The sequence below is a fragment of the Sorex araneus genome, chromosome 8 (genome assembly GCF_027595985.1).
Source record: "Sorex araneus isolate mSorAra2 chromosome 8, mSorAra2.pri, whole genome shotgun sequence".
Taxonomy (NCBI): Eukaryota; Metazoa; Chordata; class Mammalia; order Eulipotyphla; family Soricidae; genus Sorex; species Sorex araneus.
In genome coordinates this window covers 56,106,684-56,130,960 of record NC_073309.1, presented here as the reverse complement: position 1 = coordinate 56,130,960, position 24,277 = coordinate 56,106,684, and the positions used below count along the sequence as shown (strand labels likewise).

The 24,277-nt window shown below is 60.4% G+C and overlaps 2 protein-coding genes across 5 annotated transcripts; one reads left to right on the top strand and one right to left on the bottom strand.

Moving 5' to 3' along the window:
• Positions 1-146: 146 nt before the first annotated feature.
• On the bottom strand, positions 147-7,752 carry ZNF444 (zinc finger protein 444). Of its 4 annotated transcripts, none has more exons than XM_055145403.1 (5): positions 7,513-7,752; positions 5,224-5,339; positions 3,939-4,276; positions 2,874-2,958; positions 147-1,805 (listed from the first exon to the last, which is right to left on the bottom strand). In XM_055145403.1, exons 3-5 carry the CDS (start codon positions 4,260-4,262, stop codon positions 1,231-1,233), a joined length of 984 nt encoding a protein of 327 aa, XP_055001378.1. In that variant the 5' UTR covers positions 4,263-4,276; positions 5,224-5,339; positions 7,513-7,752; the 3' UTR covers positions 147-1,230. The 4 variants fall into 4 exon arrangements, with proteins under 4 accessions (XP_055001378.1, XP_055001376.1, XP_055001379.1 ...); XM_055145401.1 differs by having other exon boundaries at positions 7,552-7,752; XM_055145404.1 differs by having other exon boundaries at positions 147-1,802; positions 7,552-7,750.
• A 6,008-nt stretch (positions 7,753-13,760) lies between these two features.
• On the top strand, positions 13,761-23,407 carry ZNF787 (zinc finger protein 787). Its single transcript, XM_055145400.1, has 3 exons — positions 13,761-15,387; positions 20,820-20,908; positions 21,926-23,407. The coding sequence occupies exons 2-3, from the start codon at positions 20,830-20,832 to the stop codon at positions 22,987-22,989; spliced, it is 1,143 nt and encodes a 380-aa protein (XP_055001375.1). The 5' UTR covers positions 13,761-15,387; positions 20,820-20,829; the 3' UTR covers positions 22,990-23,407.
• Positions 23,408-24,277: the final 870 nt, after the last annotated feature.

The following is a 24,277-nucleotide window of genomic DNA, read 5'->3' as shown; positions in this document are numbered from 1 at the left end:
TGGGCCATGCATAAGTAAGCTGGCCTGGGTTTGACGGCCAGGACCCCTGGGCTGGGGGCACAGTACAGCTCACCTGGGTTTGATCCTAGCACAGCCAGGAGTGTGTAATGAGCAGCGCTGGTGGTGGCTGAGACAAAGAGACCAACAACAGAGCGAGGTTTTATTTAGCTCCTCTCTGCCAGCCTCTGGGAAGGGGCTTCAAAAAGTGGGCCGGGGGGTGGGGTTTGGGAGCTGGTGGCTGGTCACCAAGGCCAACATCCCTTCAGCTCTGTCTGCCCTGAGAGCTGAGAGGTAACCCCAAGCTGCTGACACGGCGACTGGTCACCTGGCTTCCAAGTTCTGCTGTGTGCCATGCACCCTGCTAAGGAGCCAGTGACCTTATCCCCGTCTGGGCAACTGCAGGTAGGGTGGCCAAGTGCGCTCTGGGACAGGCACAGGCACCCTCATGTCTGTCATTTCTGCACTGCCACAGCAGTGCACCCCCACAAGGATCCACAAGATAGGTGAGAGTGTGGGGCAGCCCCTCCGTGACAGTCCATGTGGGTGGGGGCTTGGCACAGGCCCAGCTGGGGTGAGAGCAGGCATCTTGGTTTCCCCATCTATGTAATAGGAACCACAGGGGTTGTGGGGGACGTGATGATGGCGGGGGTCTGAGTCTGTGTGTACTGTTCCTGGGCCGTGGGATTGGGGGTGCCTGCACCCATCCTTGCAGAGCCCCATGGCCCTGCTTCTGGGGTCACAGTTCAGCCTCTGATCCCAGCTCTCTTGAAGAATCCTGATGACCCAGGGTGACCTACACAAAGTGACACCTGAGGCAGGGGAGTGGGTGCCACGTGGCCCCTGGGGTGTCTGCACAGCAGTACTTCAGTCCCTCAGGTTTGATCTGTGGGCCCCACGCAGGGAGCCCCCACTCTGAGCAAGTCTGTGGGATCCCTGGACCCAGACGCGGCCCTTCAGGTGCCTCTGAACCCTTGAAGCCTGCTCTCCTGCTCCGCTTCTGGGCTCCGGAGGGAAAAGTGAAGGGGAGAGAGAGGAGAGGCAGAAGCCCGGGACAGAGGAAGAAGTGAGATTCGCACAGGAGGCAGAAACCCCTAGGAAGGGAGAGTGGTGTGAGGGGATACTGGAAGAGGCGGGCGGGAAGGGGGTCAGGGGCGCGGGCGTAGGGGTGTTGGGAGGCACAGAGCAGGGAGTGGCCAGGCCCGCGGGGCGGTGGGGAGGGGCCAGCCGCAGCTAGCCTAAGGGCCAGGCTGGGAAGGGGCCACCTCCATCGGGGGCCGGGGCAGCTGCGCGGCCGTGGATGCGCTGGTGTCGGAGCACGTGCTCGCGGCGCCCGAAGCCCTTGCCGCACTGCCAGCAGGCGAAGGGGCGTGCGCCGGAGTGCGTCTTGCGGTGGCGCACCAGGTGCTCCCGCCAGTAGAAGGCCTTCCCGCACTCGCAACACGCGTGCGGTTTCTCGCGCACCGCCAGCGGCCGCAGCGCGGGGCTGCCCGCGGGGGGCACGCCAGGGTGCGTGCCACGGTGGCGCCGCAGGTGCTCCTTGCGGCGGAAGGCTTTGCCGCACTCAGGGCAAGTGTGAGGCTTCTCGGCCGTGAGGTTCTGCCGCGGGCGCAGCAGGTGGGCGGGCTTCAGTGCAGTCTGGCCGCACTCAGGGCAGGACGTGGCCGTGGCGCCTGGGGCCGCCAGCAGGGTGGGGAGGGCGGGCAGACAGGGTGCCAACGGAGGGCTGCCTGGCTCCTGCTTGTAAGGGCGCGTGGGCTGGGCGTCCGCTGTCGCCGGCACCTCAGCCCCCGCGACTGCATCTCCTGCTGGCAAAAGGTACAGGTCAGGGTTGGTAGGGGGCATTGGCGGTGCTGGATAGGGGCCCAGGTGGCACAGGAGTGGGGCAGAGAGGGAGTGTTGCGACTCACGCCCTTGTCCTTTGTGTCCTGGGCAGCGCCTACGCATGTTAATGCCCAATAAACTGATGGAGAAAGGCTGGGGAGGGTGGATGAAAGAGGGTACATGCATGGATGGTGGGTGGGTGGGTGGGTTGGACTGATGGTTATGTGGATGGATGGGTGGGTAGATGGATGGTAGATGGATGGTGGTGGATGAGTGGGTTGATAGATGGTGCCTATGTGAATTACCTGAACGGTGGTTATGAATAGATGGATGGGTGAAGGGCCAGGAGAATTCTGGAAGATGGAGTGGCAGGGTGAATAGCTGAGAGGGCAGATGGACCATCAAGTGGGTGGGCAGGGAGCACCATGGGGAACAGGCACACATGAGAGAAGGTACAGAAATGGGTTAATGGGGGCAGGATGGTGGGGGACTGGGAGCTATCTGGTGCTTGGGTAAGGGTCTGATGGGGATCCAGGCAAATGGGGAACACAAGAGGAATGAACTATGTGGGCAGATGAGCCTGTTTCTCTGGGTTTGCAAACTTGTAGGATTCAGGAGCAAAGCCACCTCTGCCTCTGACTGCTGACTCACAGGTACATCTGGGCTAGCTGGCTGGTGAGGAGAGCGCATGGCCATGCCTGGGGCCCAGCTCCAGCCCGGCACCACAGGGCTCTGGGTCACCAGGAGCACCTCCAAGCACTGAGCCTGAAGTGGTCCTGAATCCTGCTGGGTGTGGCCCCAAAACAAGAACATTCCAGGGGTTATCACTGCCCACGCGCGCCTCCAGCATATGCCCCACACCAAGGAGGCACAGCTGTGTCCACCTCAGCTCCAGACCATGATCCACAAAGAGGGGCATGTTTACTGCCCGACTCAGTTGTGCAAACCCATGCTTGGCCAGGCAGGACTGTGGTAAGACACGGGCCATGCATGCATGAAGGGGATGGAGCCCCGTGCTTGGCAGAAGAGGGGAGTGGGGTTGGGGTGCTCACCTAGGGGCATCATCCCGCCTTCTTCCTTTCCCACGCTGACCCCAGAGTCGGCTGACTCGTCCCGAGGCACCCTCACTGCTGGTCCCTGAGTCAAAGACATCGATGTCCACTGAAGCCTTGGCACCTACATCCTGGGATCCTGGGGCTGCCACCTCCAATGGGGAGACCCCCGCCACAGCGATGCCCCCCCCTTCCAGCTGAGCCAGCTCCACCATGTCTGCAGGGTGAACTGCAAGGCTTTCGATAACAAGGGGACCCAGGACTACTGTTACTCTGGGATGGGACAGCAGTGGGCATGGGGGTCATGGGGCTCACGGTGTGGTGGTGGCTACCTTCACGGGGCGCTCTATAAACCGTGCACCCCAAACCACAGCAGGGTGGGGAAGGCACAAAAAGGTGCAGCAGGAACTGCCTGAGGAGGCCTTGGGGCAGTCTCCAGCCTTGTGGGCCCAAGCACTGCACCAGCTGCAGGCTGCCAATAAGCACTTGAAGCAAATACTGGCTCAGGCCAGCGCCATCTCCAAGAAGGTCCAGTGGCCCATGTGAGGCTGGGTCTGAGTCCCACCTGTACCAGCATGCAGACAGAGTTCCACCATGCATGCATGCATGTGTGCGAACAGCCCCAGCCCAGGCAAATGGGCTCAGCATACACATGTATGCACACACCAGGCACGTATGTGCACACATGTGTGTCCTCTGTTGGTGCACTGAGCAGGGTAAACCTCCCCAGACGCACCCAGGCTTAGCTGTTTCCACACAGCATCTGCCATATTAGCCACAGCAACACTGCACAACCCCTAATTGTGATCACAACGTGGAGAATAGGTGTGGGAGGCAGGTTTGAGTCCCACAGGCAGTGTGTATCTCTCCTCACCCCATCCCCACTACCAAACCACCCTGAGCTTTCCCAGTACCCCCATCCTCAACCTTTGGAGGGGTGTCCCTGCATCCCGGCTTGTTATGGTCCCGTCTGGGTGGGGCCTTGCAGGGGCTTCTCAGTGGTGGGTTCCCAATCCACTATCACTCCCAGCAGCTCTGTAGGACAGTGCAAGCGGCCCTGCTCACCCAGAGCTCCTCCAGCAGGGCCACGGCTTCCTCTCCGCTCTGTGGCCGCCGGCTGCACACCCAGGACTGCACGTCGGCAGGCAGAGCGCTCAGGAACTGCTCCAGCACCAGCAGCTCCAGCATCTGCTCCTTGGTGCGCAGTTCTGGCCGCAGCCAGTCCCGGCACAGTGCTCGAAGCAGCCCCAGTGCCTCCCGTGGTCCCGGCGCATCACCCAGGTGGAAGTGGCGAAAGCGGTGCCAGGGTGAATCCAGCGCCAGGCCCTCATCCACCTGGCCCTCCTGCTTCACAGGGGCAGGCTGGGGTGGCAGCGACGTACCTTCCATGTGGCTGGCAGCACCTGCGGGGGGGGGGGGGAGTTGGTTGTGAGACGGGCTCCTGGGGCAGGGCCCACACCCCAAGAGGTGCCTGGGAAGCGGGCGGGATTTCCCCACAGTGCTAAGGAAGAAAGGGGACTCAGGCATATCTTGGGTGGCTCTTTCCAGCCTGGAGGTGTGGGCTGGGTGTGGGGTGCCCAGTCTAGACACACGTCAAACGGTCCGCAGGCTGCTCCTCCACACCCACCCGACCCCTCCGTACTTGTCCCCTCAAATTCAGAGTTGCAGTGCTCTACTGGGGTGCCCGGGCAAGCTGGACTGTCAGCACGAGATTGAGCTCATCTGAGTTGAGAGTTGGATCCAGTCTCACTGGCCAGGGCACCCTAGAAGTGCAAGACACCCACTGATCCTTGTCCACACCAGGCCCGGAGGACAGGGGGGTGGAGCCAGAGCTGCAGGGCCAGGGGCCTGAGTGGGACAGGACCAGAAAGAGGCAGGGCTAGAATGGAGCAGGGGTCAGAAATGGTAGGGGAGTTACTGGAGGGGCGGGGCTAGAGAGGCAGGCCAGAAAGCAGGAAGAGAGGAGCAGGGCCAAAGAGAAGGAAGAGGCACAGCAGGAGCAGAGAGGTGGGAGCTGAGAGCAGAGGGCCAGGAAAGAAGGGCGGGGCCAGGAGAGGAATGGGGGGTGGGGCCAGGGGAAAGGTATAGAGGGGCGGGGCAGGAGAGGAATAGAGAGGCAGGGCCAGGAGAGAGGAATAGAGGGAGAGGCCTGAAGAAGAATAGAGGGGCGGGGCCAGGAGAGAGAGGAAGAGGGGCGGGGCCAGAAGCAAGTTATAGAGGGGCGGGGCCAGGAGCAAGTTATAGAGGGGCGGGGCCAGGAGAGAGGAATACAGGGGCGAGGTTTGGAGAGGAATAGAGGGGCGGGGCCAGGAGAGAGAAATAGAGGGGCGAGGTCTGGAGAGGAGCTCACCGAGACGTCCTGACTGGCACTTGATGGCGAACTTCCAGCCCCCAGATCTATGTGGGGCGTCTCAGTGACCAGTGAGAGCCTCTGGCTGTATTCAAGCGACTACAGACTACCAGGACCTGGGGACTCACAGATAGGTTAGGAGACATAGCAGGTGGTCAGCATATTCTCCACATCCCTTCTCTTCTCTTTACAAAGCTTCCCAGTACCTCAAAGCATCTCCCCTTCTCCCTTCCAGAGAACAGAACCTTCGGGCACAAGGACAACAAGTCCAGGAACAGGGCCTCATTAGGTGGGAACAGGCAGCCCCGCCCCAAAGTTGCTCACAGGGACACTGGAATGGGAGGGGGTGCCAGGTGAGCAATGAGCCCTGGTGGGCTCAGGCTGAGTGCAGCTCAAATGTGGAACCAGCCAGTGGGATCAGACTTCCAACCCAAGATCAACCCTGTGGTTCCTTTCTGCCTATTCGGGCGCAGTTGGGGCCAGTCCTGGGAGGAACCTCTGACATGCGCACACAGCTCTACACCTGCCTTTCCCATACACCCTCAAACACAGGCCCTGAGCTGAATCCAGGATGTGGGAGAATCACTGGCCTCTGGCTGGGGTTTTCACTGGAGCATTGTGAAGCCCACAAGACCTGGCACTGACCAATGGGATGGGCAGGGGTTGGACCAATGCTTACCTCTGCATAGTGGGATCACCCCAACCCCAGGAAGTGCTTACATCCAGGTGAACCCAGCATGCTCAAGTCACCAGCCAGAAGAGGAAGTCTAGACTATTTCTGCCCTGAGGGAATCAGGGCTTCCTTTGTCCATGTCATCCCTGGGGCCCCAGGAACTGGCCCCTGTGTTGTGGTAATGTGTGCTCAATGTCCCTTCCACTCACTGTCTCTCTGGAGGTCCAGCCTGGCCCCCTGACCAGTTAGACCAAACACAGAGCCAGTGGCAAAGACACAGATCCCCAGTGCATGGAATGGGCAGGCTCTCAGGAAAGGCACACAATTTCAGAGTCCCCAGAGCCTGTGTTCCAGAGTCTGCAGTGAGATCCTGGGTGCAGGGCTCGAGTTCTTCATGGGTCCCAAGCCCCAGGTGGTGCAGGCTCATACTGAGGTAAGTTGGGTATAGTGCACCGCATGGTGGCACAGAGTCTGGGGACTGCGAGGGCTGACACCTGCTTTACATGCCTCCCCCCACACACACCCCCGAGTCTGGGATGAGTCCAGAGCTGCAGGGGAGTCCCGCAAAGGTCACACACATGTGCACCCATTCTGGGACTCAGAGGGGTGTGCAAGCAGGTGTGACCCAGAGCGTAAGGTGCGTCCTCTGAATTCCACTTCTGGGAGACAGGGCCAAGGGCAGTCCCTCCAGCCAGGAGGGCTCCGAGCCTGTCCTCAGGGCACCCTCACTCCACACTGGCAGCATGGAGGTGCGAGCTGGGCCCTCACCCAAAGTGGTGCCAGAGCGAACTCCCCAACTATGTCCCCAGTACAGCCTCTAGAGTGCAGAGGAGGGGGAGCATCTCAGCTGCGGGGCAAATATTTACCCCAGCCACCGCGCCCTGCCCCCTAGCGGTTCTTGGACAAGGCTCCAGGGCACCTCAAACACTCACAGCGCCACCTCCCAGGATGAAAGAGAAGACGGGGAGAAGCTGCACCTAAGCCAGGGGGCGCGGTGGGAGAAGAACCCCAGGCCCGGCAGCAGCCCCTCATCCCAGCTAGTCTGCTCAGTGGCTGTTCCCAGCTCCCAACTACAAACAACAGAAACTAGCCTTAGGCTGGGAAAAGCCACCAACTGCAGGACGCTGGGCTTCAGGGGTGCAGCTTCAGACCCGCAAACATCGAACTGACACATTTGCACCCCTTAACCGACATGATCCTCCCACAGGCCAACAGGTGGAAGGCCCCCCACTTCCCCGCTTTCTTGGAGAGAGACGGGGAAGGATTGTTCCTACCCGCGAGTCTCGTACAGCGAATGCCAGTGCTGGGCAGCCGGAACGGGCGCAGGCACGGGCCGGCTGCAGCCCCGAGTCCGGGCACCCGGCTGCGCGACAGGATAGGGGCCGTCCCCAGCCCTTCCAGCAAACCTTCCCGAAGGGGTCTCCATTTCGCCGATCACGCCTCCGCGGCCCAGCTCGCCCCTGCTGGGCACCCCCCACTTCCCAAATCCCCGCTTCCTCCGCTCCCACCACAACCTTCCCACTTCTCAACCTTCCCCCATCGCCCCTGCACCCCAGGCCCTTCCCGTCCCCCACCCCGACCTCTTCCGCCTCCAGCGCCCCCTCCCCAAAGCTTACCCACCGCCCCATCCTTCTCGCCTTTCTCCCCTTGCTCACCTCACTCTCCCAGGCGAGGTCCCCCCAAGCCGCCTCGACGCCTCGCACATGCGTACAAGACTCAGCGGGACTCCATGCCCCGGCAGGCTGTGCGCCAAGTTCCTCGGTCCCCCTCCTGGCCGCACTCCCGGACACCCGGATGTTCGTTCTGCTCCACAAACCTCCCCAGATTTCTCGTCTCCGTCTCCTCCCTCGGCTCCCGTCGCAAACGGAACTACACTTCCCAGGAGGCACCGCGGCATGAGGCTTCTTCCCATTGGCTCTAGCATTCTCCAGCACCAGAACTACATTTCCCGAGAGCAGCTGAGGCGCAGCCGCTGCCCATTGGGCCTCCCGAGCGCGAGGCTCGGACATTCCCAGCAGTCTCGCGGGGGTCTGGGGCGCGAGTGCTAGAGGAGAGCCCGCCCAGTCTGCTGGGAAACCTGGTTTCTGAACGCTTGAGGGGAAGACGTCAGCCTAGAGACCTCTCAGGGCTTTCTGTCCGCTGCCTCAGGCAGAAGAGAGGTGGGAGGTAAACGCGCTTTTCGCGCACCGTTTCCGGGCTCAGTTTCCACTCCTGCGATCCGGATGGGGAGTCTCAGCCTCCCCACTTCGGAAAAAGGGAGCATGCACATGAAGCATAAGTTTGATCCGCGCTGCGACATATAAAGGAAGAAGAAGCAAGCCCGCAGGCTGAGCACAGGCTTTTCACGTAGGAGGCACCAAGCCGAGCCTCACACTGCCCGGTGTGACCCCCAAGTCAGATAATACAAACTTAAACGGAAGGGGGCCCGCCTGCAGCGATAGGACAGGGGAGAGGGCCTTTGCCTTGCATGCGGCCGGAGCGGATGCTATTTCCCCATTCCTCACATCCCCCGAGCACTGCTGAATGTGGCCCCAAAACAAAAAAAAAAAATAATAATGATAACCTAAGGTTTTCACATCTGCGGGGGCATGGTCACAGTGAGACCCTGTGAACGCCTGGCAGTCTTTGAGTCGCGCGGGGGGGGGGGGAGGGGGGAAAACTTGCCCCTGGGTTCTGCAGGGCCCCAGTGAGAGTTGGAACCTGAGCCCCTTGCGCCCCCACCGGTGCAGCTCCTCGAAGCTCCCTGAAGCTAGTCCTCTGCTCCAGCCTGTTGGGCCCTGGGGCACTCTGGGCTCCTCCACTTGGACTCCTCCAGTAACCTCTCGAACATCAGAGGGCGTGGGCCTGCACTGCCCTGCCCCAAACCTTGGGCGGCAGCCAGAGGGGAGGTGAACTATTGCCTGTGCCACTACTTACCACCACACTCGGACTGGGGCCTGGTCCAGATGGAGATACTTCATGGTTTGAATGAGTCTGAATGTCCGTGCATAAGTCAACCGAGTGTAGACAGGAGGGACTCAGGATCACTCTAGCATTACCGGAAGCAACCCTCAAATAGACTGGGAGTAGCCTTCCCCCCAAACAAATCATGGGGACCTCTCTTAGGCAAGGATGTGGCTTGAGCAGTGGCACATTACAGGGCAGGGTGCTGTGTTGCACTCCTGTACCACATACCCCCCTCTTCTCAGCCCCTCAGACCTGCCTGCTTAACTGGCCTGATTCAGGGGGGAGTGACCACTCCAGGAGGGTTCATAGGCTTCCTGACTCTGTGCTCAAGTGGTCCCTGATAGTGTTTCAGGGACCTTATATGGCCCTAGGGATTGGAGCTGGTTGCGCCCTTCCCCACATACACCCCTACTGTGTCTCCCACTGAAGAACTTTCCTGGCCAAATGCAGGGGTTGTGGTTCCTGAGTACATCTCTGCCATGCACTCAGCGATGAGGGCAGGGGGCACTCAGGTGGTCTGACCCCAGAGCCCAGGTCAATTCCTGATTCCTGGATTTTGATCCTGACAGCCCGGGATGTTGGTGGGATCCACCGTATCCACCCCAGATCAGCGTGTGTCCTGCAGTCTAGGATACAGAGAGGGTCTGGGGGACCAGGATCAACACTGGTCATGACACTTGCTGGGAGCAGGAGTGATGGCATCCTGGCCAGTGAAAGGTGAAGGGGGATATAAGGGCACTGCCTTCAACAGGGGGTAGCCAATAGCACCCCATCCTACCTATAGGTTCAGGGCAGGAGAGACCACAGGCCCGAGCTCCCAGCCTCCAAACTGTGGGCACCCCAGGGGGTGAAATGGGATGGGATGTGTGTGTATGACTTTGTGTGTGTTGTATGTTTGCGTGTTGTGTATGTGAAGGTGTGTATGTGCACATTGTGTGTGTATGTGAACATGCTCAGAGGGTGGTGTGTGTGCTGGGGAGCTCTCCTGTGACCACATGTGATCACATGTTGAACCATAGGCCCTGCTAACACCGGGTGGCCCCAGGTTCAGAGGTCTGTGCAGTGCACAGGACACAGTAAAGCCCAGTGAGAACCAGTTCTCGCTATTTTCCACCTAGTACTACCCAGAATCCTCAGTGACCAAAGGCCACCACCTAAGACTTTCTTTCCCAAGCCACCCCCATACCCAAATTGGAGCTCTCTCATCCGGAGTGCAAGAGCTGAGGGAGGAGCATGTGCACCAGCTTCCCACGCCCCCAGGGCAGGATTCCTGCAGCGTGCAGCCCTTCCCCTGCAGAGCTGTAATTATTGCCCCAAATAATAATTAAGTCTTCCTCCTGGTGGGGCTTCAGAGGCTCCTCCAGGGCATGGTGAGGTAGCCAGCACCCAAGATGAATGATGAACAGATACAGAGGGCTGCTCCCTACCAGGATTGGCACTCAGCCTATGAGCGCGCTCTCCAGCCCCTTTTTGCTAATTATGAATTTTGGGTCTAGGCCCCTGATACCTACTCCTGCCAGTATGTAAGCCCTGGATCTCTGTGCCAAGTGACTGACCTTTTTGGAAACCCTTCCCTCTGTCCCAGTGAAGCCATGGCACCAGGGAGCCCAGAGGCCAGGGGCCCCCATGGGCACATGTGGAACCCTCTGTCCCGTGTCTGAGCAGAATGGGTGGTCAAAAGGAAAAGGATGTCAGCCATCACCTGCCAGGCTGGAAAGGCCGCAGTTTTATTGCTTGTTTATTCATAACCCTCCTTAATCCTCTCAGGGTCTTGAAAGCTCTGTCCTTGCCAAAGAAGGTCGTGCTTGAACTGGGCAGTTCAGATTAACTCTCCCTTCCTTTCCTCTTTCCTTCTTCCACACGGGGTGGGCGGTGTTCAGGATTCACTCCTGCAGAGGGGACCCTATGGGATGCGGGGGATCAAACTCGAACTGGAGCTCAGGTTGGTTGTGTGCAAGGCTAGCACCTTCGAGGCCGCATGCCCTCTGGCCCCATGTTGGCTGCGGTTCCGCAGGATGCAGCCCTCCTCACTGCAGGGTTATCTGAGGTGCTTTCAACCTGAGGTTTGTTTGCAGCATTTCTCTCTTACAGGGTGTCAAGTTTTAGAGAAGAGGAAGCAGGAAACGGATCTAATTCTGTCTTACAGAGGGGGTTTTATTTCATTTAAGGAAGGAAGGCATGCTGGAGTTTTCACTGTTCCTCCGTGGGGTTGGGGGCGCAAGCTTTGTATGCTGGAGGAGGGTTGATTCCTGCTCAGCAGATGCCCTGGGGCCCAAAACCACGTGGTAGAATTAAGGTTTCTAATGGATGTGCCCTACACCCCACCCCCTTGAAAGGCTCAGGGCCCATGAGGTGTTATGAGGTGGTACAAAAGTGGGGTTCATTCCCTTATAGGAGAGATGACCCTTCCAGAGCGCACTGGTCCCAGTCCCCCAGCCTGTGAGCCTAAGGCTAGTGGCTGGGCAGCCCCCTGCTGGGGTACAGAAGCAGTGAAGGGATAGGGTTCATTCGGGGATGAAGTGGGGTCAGAGAAAGAAGGGCCTGGATCACTGTTGCTGCTAAGTGGAAGGTACTGGGTGCTCAATGGCTTGCTCGACGGCCCCCTCCTCAGCACCAAGGGTCCCACTGCAGCTCACTTGTCTCTGGCCCCAGGCTTCTCTGTGGAGCCATGGCTTTACTTCCAGAGCTGGGGATCCCGCAGGTCATTAGGGCACTGGTCAATCAGAACTTTCTCTCATCTTCCTCCACTCCCCCCCCACCCCCGCGCCCCTTGAATGGTTAGAGCCAACGATACAGAATGGGCCATTCCTAGGGACCCATGAGAGAAACTGCACCTTCCCCGGGCAACTTTTTTTTCTTTTTTGGGCCACACTCAGCGATGCTCAGGAATTACTACTGGTGGTGCATAAGAGACCATATGGGACACTGGAAATCAAACCCAGGTCAGCTGCATGCAAGGCAGATGCCATTACTATTGTTCACTGTACTATTGCTCCAGCCCCTCAGAGGGAACTTTTAAGAGGTGAGGGTGGGTTGTAAACTTCTGTAGTCTCTCACCTTCCTGAGGATGCCTCTGGTAAAACACAAATGAAGCAAGCAGAGCCAAAAGACCTGGGAGCCCAAGCCCTGTAATTTTTTTTAACTTTTTTTTTTTTTTTTTGCTTTTTGGGTCACACCCAGCGATGCACAGGGGTTACTCCTGGCTCTGCACTCAGGAATTACTCCTGGCAGTGCTTGGGGGACCATATGGGATGCTGGGAATAGAACCTGGGTTGGCCGAGTGCAAGGCAACTGCCTTACCCGCTGTGCTATCGCTCCAGCCCCACCCCTGTAATTTTTGAGCTTCTGGGTCAAGCCACTACTAGAGGTATAAATACCTAAATTTATTTGGTTGTTACACAAAGTTCCCCCTTCCTGTTTTAACTGTGTTTCTGTCTCATGCAGTCCATCCCTAGCTGTTTATGACTGACTTCCTGGGAACTGGACTCCTTGAGTCACTGAAGAAAAGTGTAGGTTAAGTCAGACAACCCATCCACGGTCCTCTACACAGAATTGCCAGATCAAGCAAACTATAATCATAGTAAAGAACATGGTTTTATTTGCAGTTCTATTAATAATGGGGTGGGGGGATAAGTATCACAATTTTTCTTGATCTTGGGACTACATCCAGAGCTGCTCAGGGGACCCTGTGGTGTTGGGAATCAAAGTCGGGGGTCCTAAATGCAAAGCATATACTACAACCCATTGAGACAGAACTGGCCCAGAACCAGGACACTTTTATTTGTTTATTTTTGTCTTTTTGGGTCACACTGGCAATGCCCAGGGTTTACTCCTGAAATTATTCCTGGCGGTGCTTGGGGGACCATATGGGATGTTGGGGATCAAACTGCCCTACTGGCTGTACTATCACTCTGGCCCTAAGATGCTTTTACATTGAAGGAGAAACAAAGTCCCCCATCAATGTGCTGCATGTCCCATAGCTTCCCCAGGGATAAGGAGCACTCGAGGTTGGGGGACTTGGACTCGGGAGATGGGCATGGGACAGGAGATAAGGGTCAGACACAGCCTTGGTGACAGAGTGCTTGTCCCATAGTTAGTCTTTTTTTTTTTTTGCTTTTTGGGTCACACGTGGCAATGCACAGGGGTTACTCCTGCATTGCTCTGCACTCAGGAATCACCCCTGGCAGTGCTCAGGGGACCATATGGAATGCTGGGAATCGAACCTGGGTTGGCTGCATGCAAGGCAAATGTCCTACCAGCTGTGTAATCGCTCCAGCCCCTCCCATGGTTAGTCTTGCAACCATGAGAATCTCGCATGTTCGACTCCCTTGTGCCTGGGGGCTGCCCACTAACAGCAGTGCCTATCTGTGGGAGGGAGAAGCCGATGGGGGTCAGCAATGGCTCTGGGGCTGCACCCTTAACCATCATGCCCCCCTTTACTCCCAGCCTGAGCCAGGTCTGTATGCAGAGCTTGGGGTTTCTGGGGCAGAATGACAGGGACCCAGTAGGCCATGATGACAGTGAGGCTGTTATCTAGGCAGGCGAGGCTTCTGCAAGCAAGACCTCACTTGGCCCTCACAGCAGGCTCCTGACTTCAAAGAGTCCTGGTGAAGCTTCCCAGCAATGCAGCAGCGAGGGCGCCTAACACCTTGCTCTAAAACCCTTTGGACACTGCAGTCTGTTTTGAAGGAAGGTTTGGGGTGAGTTCTACATTCCTCAGCCCCAAAGGCTGCTTTGGATCCCACAGTTGCCACGGAAAATTTTGACAAAATGTCAATTGAGTGTTATTCCCCCCCTCCCTTTGGAGTGCACACCTGGCGGTGCTCAGGAATTACTCCAAACTCTGTGCTCAGAGATTGCTCCTGGTGGGAGTTGGAAAGCCAACCACATGTAGTGCTAAAGATCAAACCCAGGTCAGCAGTGTGCAAGGCAAGAATTCCCTTTAAAGGTCTCACTGGGTGAATTGCGCAGTCTGGGGGTGGGGGCACTCAGCAGGTGGAAAGCAGTTCCCCTTAGGCTGTGCAGAAGGGAAGGAAAGTTGGCTCAGGTAATCTACCTGCAGAGGGCGGGGGCGGCCGTTCTGTGGCAGACTGTGTGTGTGGGGGAGGGTAAATGACCTCAAAAGATTATCAGAAAATATTTTGCTTTTGGGTTACAGCATTCACAAGGTGAGGCTAGGCTGGGCCTGGAACGGCCTGAGGATCCTGCCTGGCTCTTGGCTCTTCGTAATGGGCAGTCCTGGGGTTCACTGGGTCGGTGGAACTAGTTCTATGCCCTGGCGCCTTGCTTACGTTCGCTTCGCTGTCTGTGCTGGCGGCACATCCTGAGGTCTGTGCGCCAGGGAGCGCAAAGTGCCTTTGAGTCCCTCTGCACGCGCTGGGCTACACCTGGGCGTCTCCGAAGCTCTGGTGGCTGCACTTCTCGTGCAAAAGGCGCGTGAGACCCCGCACATGCACCGGCGACTGAGCGCGCGCCCAGGGGCAGAGGCTGGTGCGGGCCGCGGGACCAGGACCTGCACGGGGTTGAGCGGTCACCGGCGTCTGTGCTGAGAGCTTACCGGGCCAGCGCGGTCACCTATCCTCCCTCAGTCAAGCCTGTGAAAGCGGCTCCGACACGGCGTGCCTCTTGTTGACTGCGAGTGCTGGGTCCGTTCCAGAACGGGGGAGCAAAAGGCCAGACAGGAAGCCTCGAGTGCATCTGGGAAGTCCAAGGCCGGCCCCAGGCAGGGGCCAGCCCACTAAAACAAATGCGCGCCCCAGCTCCTAGCTAGCGCTCCGAAAACCTCAGACCCCCTACCTCGTGGGCACCCACTGGGCACCCCGCTTCGGCCCGAGACCTGGTTCTCGGCGCTGGGGGCTCCTCGGACAAAGGATAAATACCCTAGGACAGAGGCCGCAAGCGTGACCTTCGCCCAGTATCGGTGGTGGGGGGGGACCAGCCTGGGCTCGCGCCCGACCTGCAAACCCCTCCTCGGCAGGTTCTAAGACAGCACTTTGGGGGCCGGTGCGGGAGACGCCCGCGGCTCCGGACCCTCCCTCGTCTCCACGACTCGCACGGCAGCCCTGGGCGCGCGGAGACAGTGACAACGGCAGCTTCGCGGCCCCACGCGCGAAGCGGCCCGACGGGAGCGCGCAGGCGCACACGCCGGAAGTCGCCGCCTAACGGGCCGGCCCGCGCCGCCCGGCCTGGAGGGGCGGGGCCCGAGCCCCTCGGCGCGCGGCGCCATAGAGCGCTGTCGGAGGACCGCGGTCCTAGAGGCGTCCGGAAGTGGCACCGTGTGGCGCCCGCGGCGCATCATAGAGCCCGGGGGGCGGCGGCCCGGGGGCGGCGGTGATTCCTTCCTAGAGCGGCGAGGACGGGGCGGCGGCCGGAGGGGGAGCGAGGAAGGGGGAGCGGCGCGGGCGGAAGCGGCCGGGAAGGTCACTTCCGGCCTGGGCGCCCGTCCCCCTGACCCCAGGGTCTGAGTCGCCGCTGCCGCCGCTGCCACCATCCGCAAGGGAGGACGAGGAGGAGGAGTGTGGCACGGCGGCCCCGGGACCTAGGAGGTGAGCGGGGCGCAGGGCTGGGGGCGCGCGCCGAGGCAGGGGCCGCGCTCGGGGGCCGGGCTGCGGGCGGGGGGCGGGAGGGCGGGCGGCGCTGAGCGAGCGCGACTGGCGGCCAGTGCGCGTGCGCGCCGCCGGGGGGGCGTGAGTGGGCGCGCGGCCGCTGACGCGGGAGAATTGGAGTGCGCGTGCGCGGTGCCGGGAGCGCGCGGCGCCGGGGGCTCGGATTCGGGACTGGGGGGCGGGACCCGCTGCTGCCCTCTGCGGGCATGGCCGGAAGTGCTGGCGACTCAGGGGGAAGTTGAGGCCCCAGTGGGGGGAGGGGTCCGTGCGGGCCTCACTGGAAGCGGCGGCCCCGACCACCTCCCCGTTCGGGGCCCCGGGCTGTCCGCGCAATGCGTGGCTCATTCATTCTCCCGTGGCTGGTGCGGCCAGAACAAGGTCGGGCGGGCCCGGGACGGTCGCCCGGACACGTGTCGGACACTCCGATGCGGGGGTCGTGCAAGAAAGTGCCGCTCCCGGGTCTCGGGCCGTCTTGCACAGAGCCCGCACAGTCCCCGCCCCGGGGCTCGGGGCGCCCCTTTCTGCGCCCGGACGCTTGGATCCGCTTATCGCCCCTAAGCCTAAGCCGTATGTGCGAGACTCAGCGGGGCCCCTTTGCCCGAGAGCTTGGGGTCATCCCCAGCGCCAACTCCCGCCTGCTGCTTCCTCCTGGCCGCCCTCCAGTCCCACCCGGGTGGGGCACCAGAGGCGGGCCCCACGCCGACTTTGGCGCTGCCGCCTGGTGGCCCAGCGTGACCGGTGACCTCTGGGTGTCGTCCCCCTCCACACGTGCACGGGCGGTGGCCGCTGGGGGTGGACAGCCCTAGTTTGCCCCTGTTGTGCAGGTTGGGGTGCACGAGTGACTCTTGGCTTGTGACCTTGGACCTGCCACTTCTCCTTCCTCCTACCCCCTGCCTTTGCCGCACCCTCCCCGGGGCACGGGGTCATGGCGCTCGGGTGCCGGGAGGGTCGGGACTCTATCAGCCCTCTCCCCCACAGGACTGGGGATGCCCAGAACAGCCCGAGCCAGGGGAGGTACAGGCTAGCCCTTAGTTCCCCAGCATCTGACCATGAGGGACATGTGCCCAGACATGACTTGCAGGCTTGCACCCCTGGAACACAGCAGGTGCTGCCTGGGCTCTGGGTGGGAGGGGACCCTTCCAGAGTGGGAGGGGTGTGGCTGCAAAGGCCAGCTTCTAGCACAGTTTTGGGAGCACAGTTTTGGGGCGGTGTGGGGGGACTTCCCTTGGGGTTCAGGCTGGGTGCACCGGGCACTGTGTGGTGCCAGGGAAGGAAGCATGTGTGAGGCGTGTGCTGGGTCCTCAGAGGGGCCTAGTGGGGTGGTGGGGCACAGACCTGAGGTGCTCAGGCGCTGGGTAAGGAAGGACAAGGAGGATGGCAGGGCTGTTCATCTGCTGGAGCAGCCCCCGGGGCACCCCCTTCCCACTCACCACCTTGGGCTGAGACTGCAGACCCTGGGGGTGGGAGTCTGGGCCCCGAGGGGCAATAGAAGCAGTGAGGGGCACCCCAGAATAGTGCGGTTAGATAAGGCGAGTTAGGTGAGCACCTGGTGTGAGAACAGGTGTGTATGAGGTGGGCAATGTGATGGGGTGAGTGTGACAGGTAGGTGTGTGTCTGATGGGTGTTTGTGATGGTGTGACAGGTACGTGAGAACAGACGTGCAAGTGTGGTGTGACATGCTGGGTGGGTGGTTTGGGGGAGCATGGGGAAGGTGAGAAGGGTGCAGGCTGGGGGTCCGTGATGTGCCCTGAGGGGACTGAGATGAGAGTGCTGAGGGGCTCCTCTGCTACTTGGCCTCATGGAGGTCCCCCTTAGCACCGAGAACTCGCCAGTGCCTGTGCCTGTTCCTGCTGTGGCTGCAAGGGCTGCTGTGTGGGGGCCCCAGCTCTATGCCCACCCAGCCTTCTCGAACCATGGGGCCACAGCACGTGTGTGCGGGAGAGGCACCAACCAGGGTGGCCCCTGCCAGCTCTGGGAAGGAGGGGGAAGGGGAGAAAGGGGGGTCAGAGCCATGGGCAGAAATCCCTGCAGTGCGCTTTCCTGGGCGCCTGTATCCTCAGACTCTTGGAGACTGAGCAGGTGAGGACCCCTGTGACATTTTGCTAGACCCCTGCCTGCCCTGTTCCTCATTCAAATTTCTTTTTGTTTTGGTTTTGGGGTCATGCCCTACCATGCACAGGGGTTACTCCTGGCTCCACACTTGGGAATCACTCCTGGTGGTGTTCGGGGGACCATATGGGTGCTGGGGATTGAACCCAAGCCAGCCACATGAAAGGCACGTGCCCTCCCTGCTGAGCTAGACCTCTCTTTCTAATTTAACCCTTTGCACCCACCCTGAGAGGAGAAGGGGGAGAGTGGGAGGGCTGGGCGCGGAGCCTCCTGCCTGGGACTCTACAGGGGCAAGTAGTCTGGGAGAGCATGGCTACTCAGACATTGAAGGTACAGCGGGCGGTGGGGGGGAGGTGGGGAGATTGGCAGGAGAAGAAAGCCAGGATAATTGGTGGGCAGGCATCCAGAATAGGTGGGCGGGAGCTAATAACAACAATAATAACAATAATTTGTCTCGGTCTTAATAAGCAGCCTGCCCTGTGGCTCGTGTACAGCTAATTGGCGTGCAGGGCATTGGTGGGTCAGGGTGCACGGGCCCTTTGGCGGGCAGAGGGGACCAGCTGGGTTGCTGAGACAGGCAGGGTAGGGGTGAATGAGAGGGGGTGAGGGAGTGGGGGAAGCCTGGATCACATGCCATAAGCAGGGGGTTTTGTTTTGCTTTGTTTGTTTTTTTGTTTTTTGGGTTGTTTTTTTTTTTTTTTGGCTTTTTGGGTCACACCCGGTGATGCTCAGAGGTTACTCCTGTTTCTACACTCAGGAATCATTCCTGGTGGTACTCGGAAGACCATATGGGATGCTGGGATTGAACCTAGGTCAGCCGTGTGCAAGGCAAATGTACTGTACTATTGCTCTGGCCCATTTTGCTTTGTTTTGTATTTTTGCTTTTGGTATTTGACCACACCTATTAGTGTTCAGGGTTGACTCCTGGCTCTGTGCTCAGGGATCATGCCGGGCAAGCTCCAGGGGTCCAGATAGGTGTTGAGGATTGACCTGGGATAGTGACCAGCAAGGCCAGTGCTCTGCCCACTGCCCTCTCCAGCCCCGCAGGCACCCTTGCCATGTTTCTCGGAACCCTTGACTAACCTCTTTTTTTGTTTTTGAGCCACACCTGGTGGTGCTCAAGGTGTACTCCTGAGTCAGTGCTCAGAGGACTGTGCTGTGCTGGGAATCAAGTCTGGGCCTCAGCCTGCTTCCTGGTCTGCAGGCGTGTCACCCACCAGCCCCACACGTAGACCCCCAGCACTGCCAGTGTGACCCCTTCAAAAAAGCCCACACGGGGCTGGAGCGATAGCACAGCAGGTAGGGCGTTTGCCTTGCACGCGGCCGACCCGGGTTCGATCCCCAGCATCCCATATGGTCCCCTGAGCACCGCCAGGAGTAACTCCTGAGTGCAAAGCCAGGAGTAACCCCTGTGCATCGCTGGGTGAGACCCAAAAAGCAAAAAAAAAAAAAAAAAAAAGCCCACACAACCGGAAATCAGAGGTTAGGCTCCTGCCAAGCCGCTGCGGGTCCCCACACTTCTTTTTTTTTTTTTTTTTTTAATTTTTTAATTTTTTATTGTGGAAAGTTACAAAGTTACAAAGTTTTCAGGTTTAAATCTCAGTTATACAATGCTCGAATACCCATCCCTTCACCAGTGCTCATATTCCACCACCAAGAATCCCAGTATAGCTCCACCCCGCCCCCTCACATCCCAAACCTCCCCACGTCCCCACACTTCTTGGAGCCATGGATTCAGAAGGAGATGGACAGTTGGCCTGCACCCGGAACAGCACTGCCTGTCACTGCGAAGCATCTTGGGGTGCAGGCCGAGTAGAGTGGTTTCTGTAGACAGCCTTGACTGGGGAGGGGACGGGTCTAAGGGCAGAGGACCTGCTGACCCCAGTCTGTAGCCTTACCCCAACTGTTCCTGGACTCCCTCTCTCAGTCTCACCCGGGTCTTGTTCCTTGGGGGCTTCTCCAACACCCCTCACGGCTGGGCCTGTTCCTCTCTGTGGGGACTTTCTTTTGGGGTGTCCTTGGGCTCCCCAGCCGCAGAGGGAGATCAGCATGTCACCTCATGACTCTTGGAGCTGGACCCCTACCCTGCCCTCTTCCCTCACCAAGGGCCGGGTTGCCTTAGGGCCTTGCACCAGGCTAGGCATGTAAGGGGCCCTTAAAGGAAGACTTGGGGGCCTCTCCTGGTGGTTCAGGGCCTGCAGGCACAGGTGCCAGCTCCACCTCAAGTGTGCCCATTTGAACCTGAGGAACCGCCTGTGGCCAGCCCTGGGCTCCCCAAGTACCTGAACACCTGTCTGCCCGAAGGTCAAGACTGGGGGTACTGGTGGGTGTGGGGCCCTGGAGGCAGTGGGCAGTACAGGAAAGAGATGATGCCCGCCCGTCCCAGCCGGGGCCACGGGCACGTTTCCTGCAAGTGCTCACCCCAGGGTCTCGTTTTCTGTCCCCACCCCAGAGCCGGCCCAGCCCTCTTCCTGACTCCTGCGGAAACCCAGGCATCAGCAGTTCTCTGGTCAGGAAGTGCTGCTGGGCCAGGGCCCGTGGCTAGAGGCCCTGGGAGGACGGAAGGAGGCTGCTGCCATGCCCCCACTCTCCCACACGCGAGTCGTCGTGTGTTCCCCCTCCCCTCTATTCTCCTGCACCCCACGGGACAGACATCTTTCTAGGAACTGCATGTGTATGACTGTTTTCGGGTTCAGGGTCCACAGGCTGGATTTGTGGTGCTCAGAGCAAATGTTGGTCACCTCAGCAGATGCCCCCTTTCAGGGCTGAGTCCCACCCATAAAAGAAAGGTAATGCATGAGCCATGCCAGGGCCCGGAGAGACAGGACAGTGGGGCGGGCACTTGCCTTGCCTGCGGCTGAATCAGGTTCTGTCCCAGCACCTTGGAGGGTCCCCCGAGTCCCACCGGATGTGGCCCAATAGCCAAACAAAACTGCTTGAGGAGTCACAGTGATAGTACAGTGGGAGGGTTGCCTTGTGTGGGGCCAACCCTGGGTTAGATCCCTGGCATCCCACATGGTCCCCCAAGCACCGCCAGGTGTGGCCCAAAAACAAAACAATAAAAAGAAAAATGCACTTGAGTATGAGACTTGCAGGCCACCTGTCCACGGGGAGGTGCTGCAGCATTTGGCATGGCTGCACAGGGGAGCCCTCACAGTGGGAAAGGGGCGCGAAGCTGGGGTCTGGCCAGGGCTGTGCCCCATGCCTCTCAGTGCTTGCTGCTGTGCCATGGCGCTCGTCAGCTCCATCCTGCCCCTCTGCAGGGACCCAGACATGGAGCTTCGGGAGGAGGCCTGGTCACCGGGGCCGCTGGACTCAGAGGACCAGCAGATGGCCAGTCATGAGAACCCAGGTGAGGTGTGGCTGGGTGAAACGGATGAGGAGGAGTGGTGTGTGTTTAGGGAAGTGAGCAGCCCTGGTTGTATCAGGGTGACACCCAGAGGGGATGCATGGGAATCTACAGCCCTGCCCCTGAGACTGGGGTGTGCCCACCACCCTCTTACCTCCCACACTCCTCTCCTCTTGGGGCTCTTTGGCTGCCCGTGTTGCCCCCAAGACGTTCTAAGGAAAACTCCCAAGTGCTTCAATGTTTGATCGGCAAGAGCCACACGCGATTCCAGAGTGGCCCAATGGGAGGGGAGCATGGCCCCAAATGGACAGAAAAGACAACAAGGCCTCATCATGGGGCCAGACACACCGTGTCCTTAAGGTGTGGGACTTTACCAGGCCTGCCTGACACCCCGGAGCACTGCCAGACTGGGGCACACGTGGGTGCCCACAGGCCCTTCCAGGCTTCAGACTCCACAAGGTGGGGCTCCAGCTTTGCCCACTGGAAGCAGTGATGTCCAGGCCACTCCATGTTGGCTCAGAACCCCATGGCCCTGGCACCATGTGACCCTGCAGACAGGAAGACAAAACATTTTCTTAATGGAGCACTGCACAGTGAGACCCAGTTAGCTCCTTCCACAGTCTGCTGCAGTGCTCACCCTGTAATCGGCAGGCCTTGCCTGGCCCCCGTGGCTGGGGATCAAGTGTGCTAATGGGCTCCCCAGCTTGCTGTGACCCCTCACTCCAGGCTCTATGTTAGCTCTGAAGATCCCAGTGTCTGCCCTGGGGATCCCTGGCGGACTTCCTGAGCCTTTCTGGGGAGTCTGCACTGGGGCCAGGGTGCGGGGGAGGAGCCTGCGGTCCCCTCTCCAGGGCGTGCTTGTGTAGGTGGGGCCTTGCCGGGCAGCCAGTCCTGGGAGGGAGCTGAGATGGTCCCGAAGGGTCATTGTGCACTTGGGGCAGGCTTGCTGGTGGCGCGCCCCCAGAACCAAAGCCTGGCCTGAGCCGCCCTGCCTTCCCTCTCCCCCTACCCCACCAACAGTGGACATCCTCATCATGGATGACGATGACGTCCCCACTTGGCCCCCCACCAAGCTGTCCCCAGCCCCGTCGGCGCCCACTGCGGGCCCTCCACCCCGGCCACGCCCACCTGCCCCCTACATCTGCAACGAGTGTGGCAAGAGTTTCAGCCACTGGTCCAAATTGACACGGCACCAGCGCACGCACACGGGCGAGCGGCCCAACGCCTGCAGTGACTGCGGCAAGACCTTCTCCCAGAGCTCGCACCTGGTGCAGCACCGGCGCATCCACACGGGGGAGAAGCCCTACGCCTGCTCTGAGTGTGGCAAACGCTTCAGCTGGAGCTCCAACCTCATGCAGCACCAGCGCATCCACACAGGCGAGAAGCCCTACGCCTGCCCCGACTGCGGTCGCAGCTTCACGCAGAGCAAGAGCCTGGCCAAGCACCGGCGCTCGCACAGCGGCCTCAAGCCGTTTGTGTGCCCGCGCTGTGGCCGCGGCTTTAGCCAGCCCAAGAGCCTGGCGCGCCACCTGCGGCTGCACCCCGAGCTGTCGGGGCCCGGGGTGGCGGCCAAGGTGCTGGCAGCCAGCGTGCGCCGCGCAAAGGCACCCGAGGAGGCAGCCACGGCGGCCGACGGCGAACTCGCCATCCCGGTGGGCGACGGTGAGGGCATCATCGTGGTAGGCGCGCCAGGTGAGGGGGCCGCAGGGGCCGCGGGCATGGCGGTCGCGGGGGCCAGGGCGCCCGGACCCCGCTCGCGCCGCGCGCCGGCCCCCAAGCCCTACGTGTGCCTGGAGTGCGGGAAGGGCTTCGGGCATGCGGCCGCACTTGGCACCCACCAGCGCGCCCAGCATGGGGACGGCGCTGGGGCGGGGGGCGAGGAGCCGGCGCACATCTGCGTGGAGTGCGGCGAGGGCTTCGTCCAGGGCGCGGCGCTACGCCGGCACAAGCGCAGCCACGCCGTGGGCACGCCCTCCGTCTGCAGCCACTGCGGACAGAGCTTCTACCCGGCCGGCCATGGCCACGAGGATGACGACGCTGCCGCGGGCCGCTGCAGCGAGTGTCGAGGTGGGGAGGCCCGGTAGGGGTGGCGGGGCCCGGGGGGGCACCGGGCCCCTCGGGCTTGGCAGGAGCCACTGGTGGCACAGCCCCAGAAATCGGGAGGCGGACAGAGGGGTGCTACGGGCCCCACCGTCGTCTCAGCCATGGCGTCTCCCGCCCTGGCCCTGCAAGAGGCCGCGGGAGCTGAAGTGACAGAGACAGGGCCACCTGGCCACGGAGCCAGAGAGGAAACACCCCCCCTCCCAGGGAAGGAAAGGGGGGGGGGCTTGCCTTCTAGAGTACTCTCATAGCCCTACTGCCTCTGACCCGCTCCTTCTCGCGGGAACCCCAGTCTATACTCCTGTGTTTGGGGTAGCTGAGGACTGAGGAGCAGCACTAGACCCTGCGCCAAGCGCCCCGCAGAAGGGGGGGCGGGGTCAATAAAAGGCACTGTCGACTGCCCCTGCTATTCGTGGTTCTTGGCTTTGGGGAAACAAGATGCCCCAAGTCGCCCCTGCGGGCTGGCCCACCCCCTGGGTCACAGAGGGATGGTGGTTACTGCTGCCCCGGATGGGGGCAGGGCTCCACACTGTGATTAGGGCACTGGCCTTCCATGTGACCGAGTTCCATCCTCGGCACCCTGTATGGTCCCCTGAGCCCTGTGGAAGTGACAAGCACCTGGGCATTTTGCCCTCAGTGCAGCCATATGGCAGCGCCGTTCTGGTACCCACAAGTGCCAAGACCCCCATCAGGAGGAGGACCGTGAGCCAGGGGTCTCCAGGAGCCTCGCCTAGCTCAGAACTCACTCCTGAGTTCTGTGCTGAGGCGGGAGCATATTATTGGGAAAGAAGTTATGGGGTCCGGTTGGGGAGGGGGTACACTTGCAAGGAGGGGTGACGTCTGCGCTTTGTTCCGAAAAGGTGGCAGCCCCCAGGCCTCCTGGGAAGTCACTGAGTTTCAGGTGAGCTGGGGACTGGAGCCAGAAAGGTCATGGCCACTTCCAGCAGGGCCCCTGCGCCAGTTGTGAATGGTGTTCCCATGCCCACGCCTGGACCCCTGTGGGCCGCGGAGTACTCAGTAACGCCACCTGACCCCGCCACACATGATGGTGCCCATGGCTCATCAGGGCCCTCGCACTTCCCTGGCGCTGCCTACTCTGTGGGCGGCCTGCACCTGGCTGTGTGCTCCCGTGAAAACCATTGAGTCAGTCTGGGCCACCCCCACCTTTCCTTCTGCAGCAGCCCTTAACCCCTTCTCCATCCGTGCACAGCTTTCTAGAAGGTTCTGCATAAAGCAAGCACACTTCCTCCTGGGGAGCATTGCAGGGCTTTG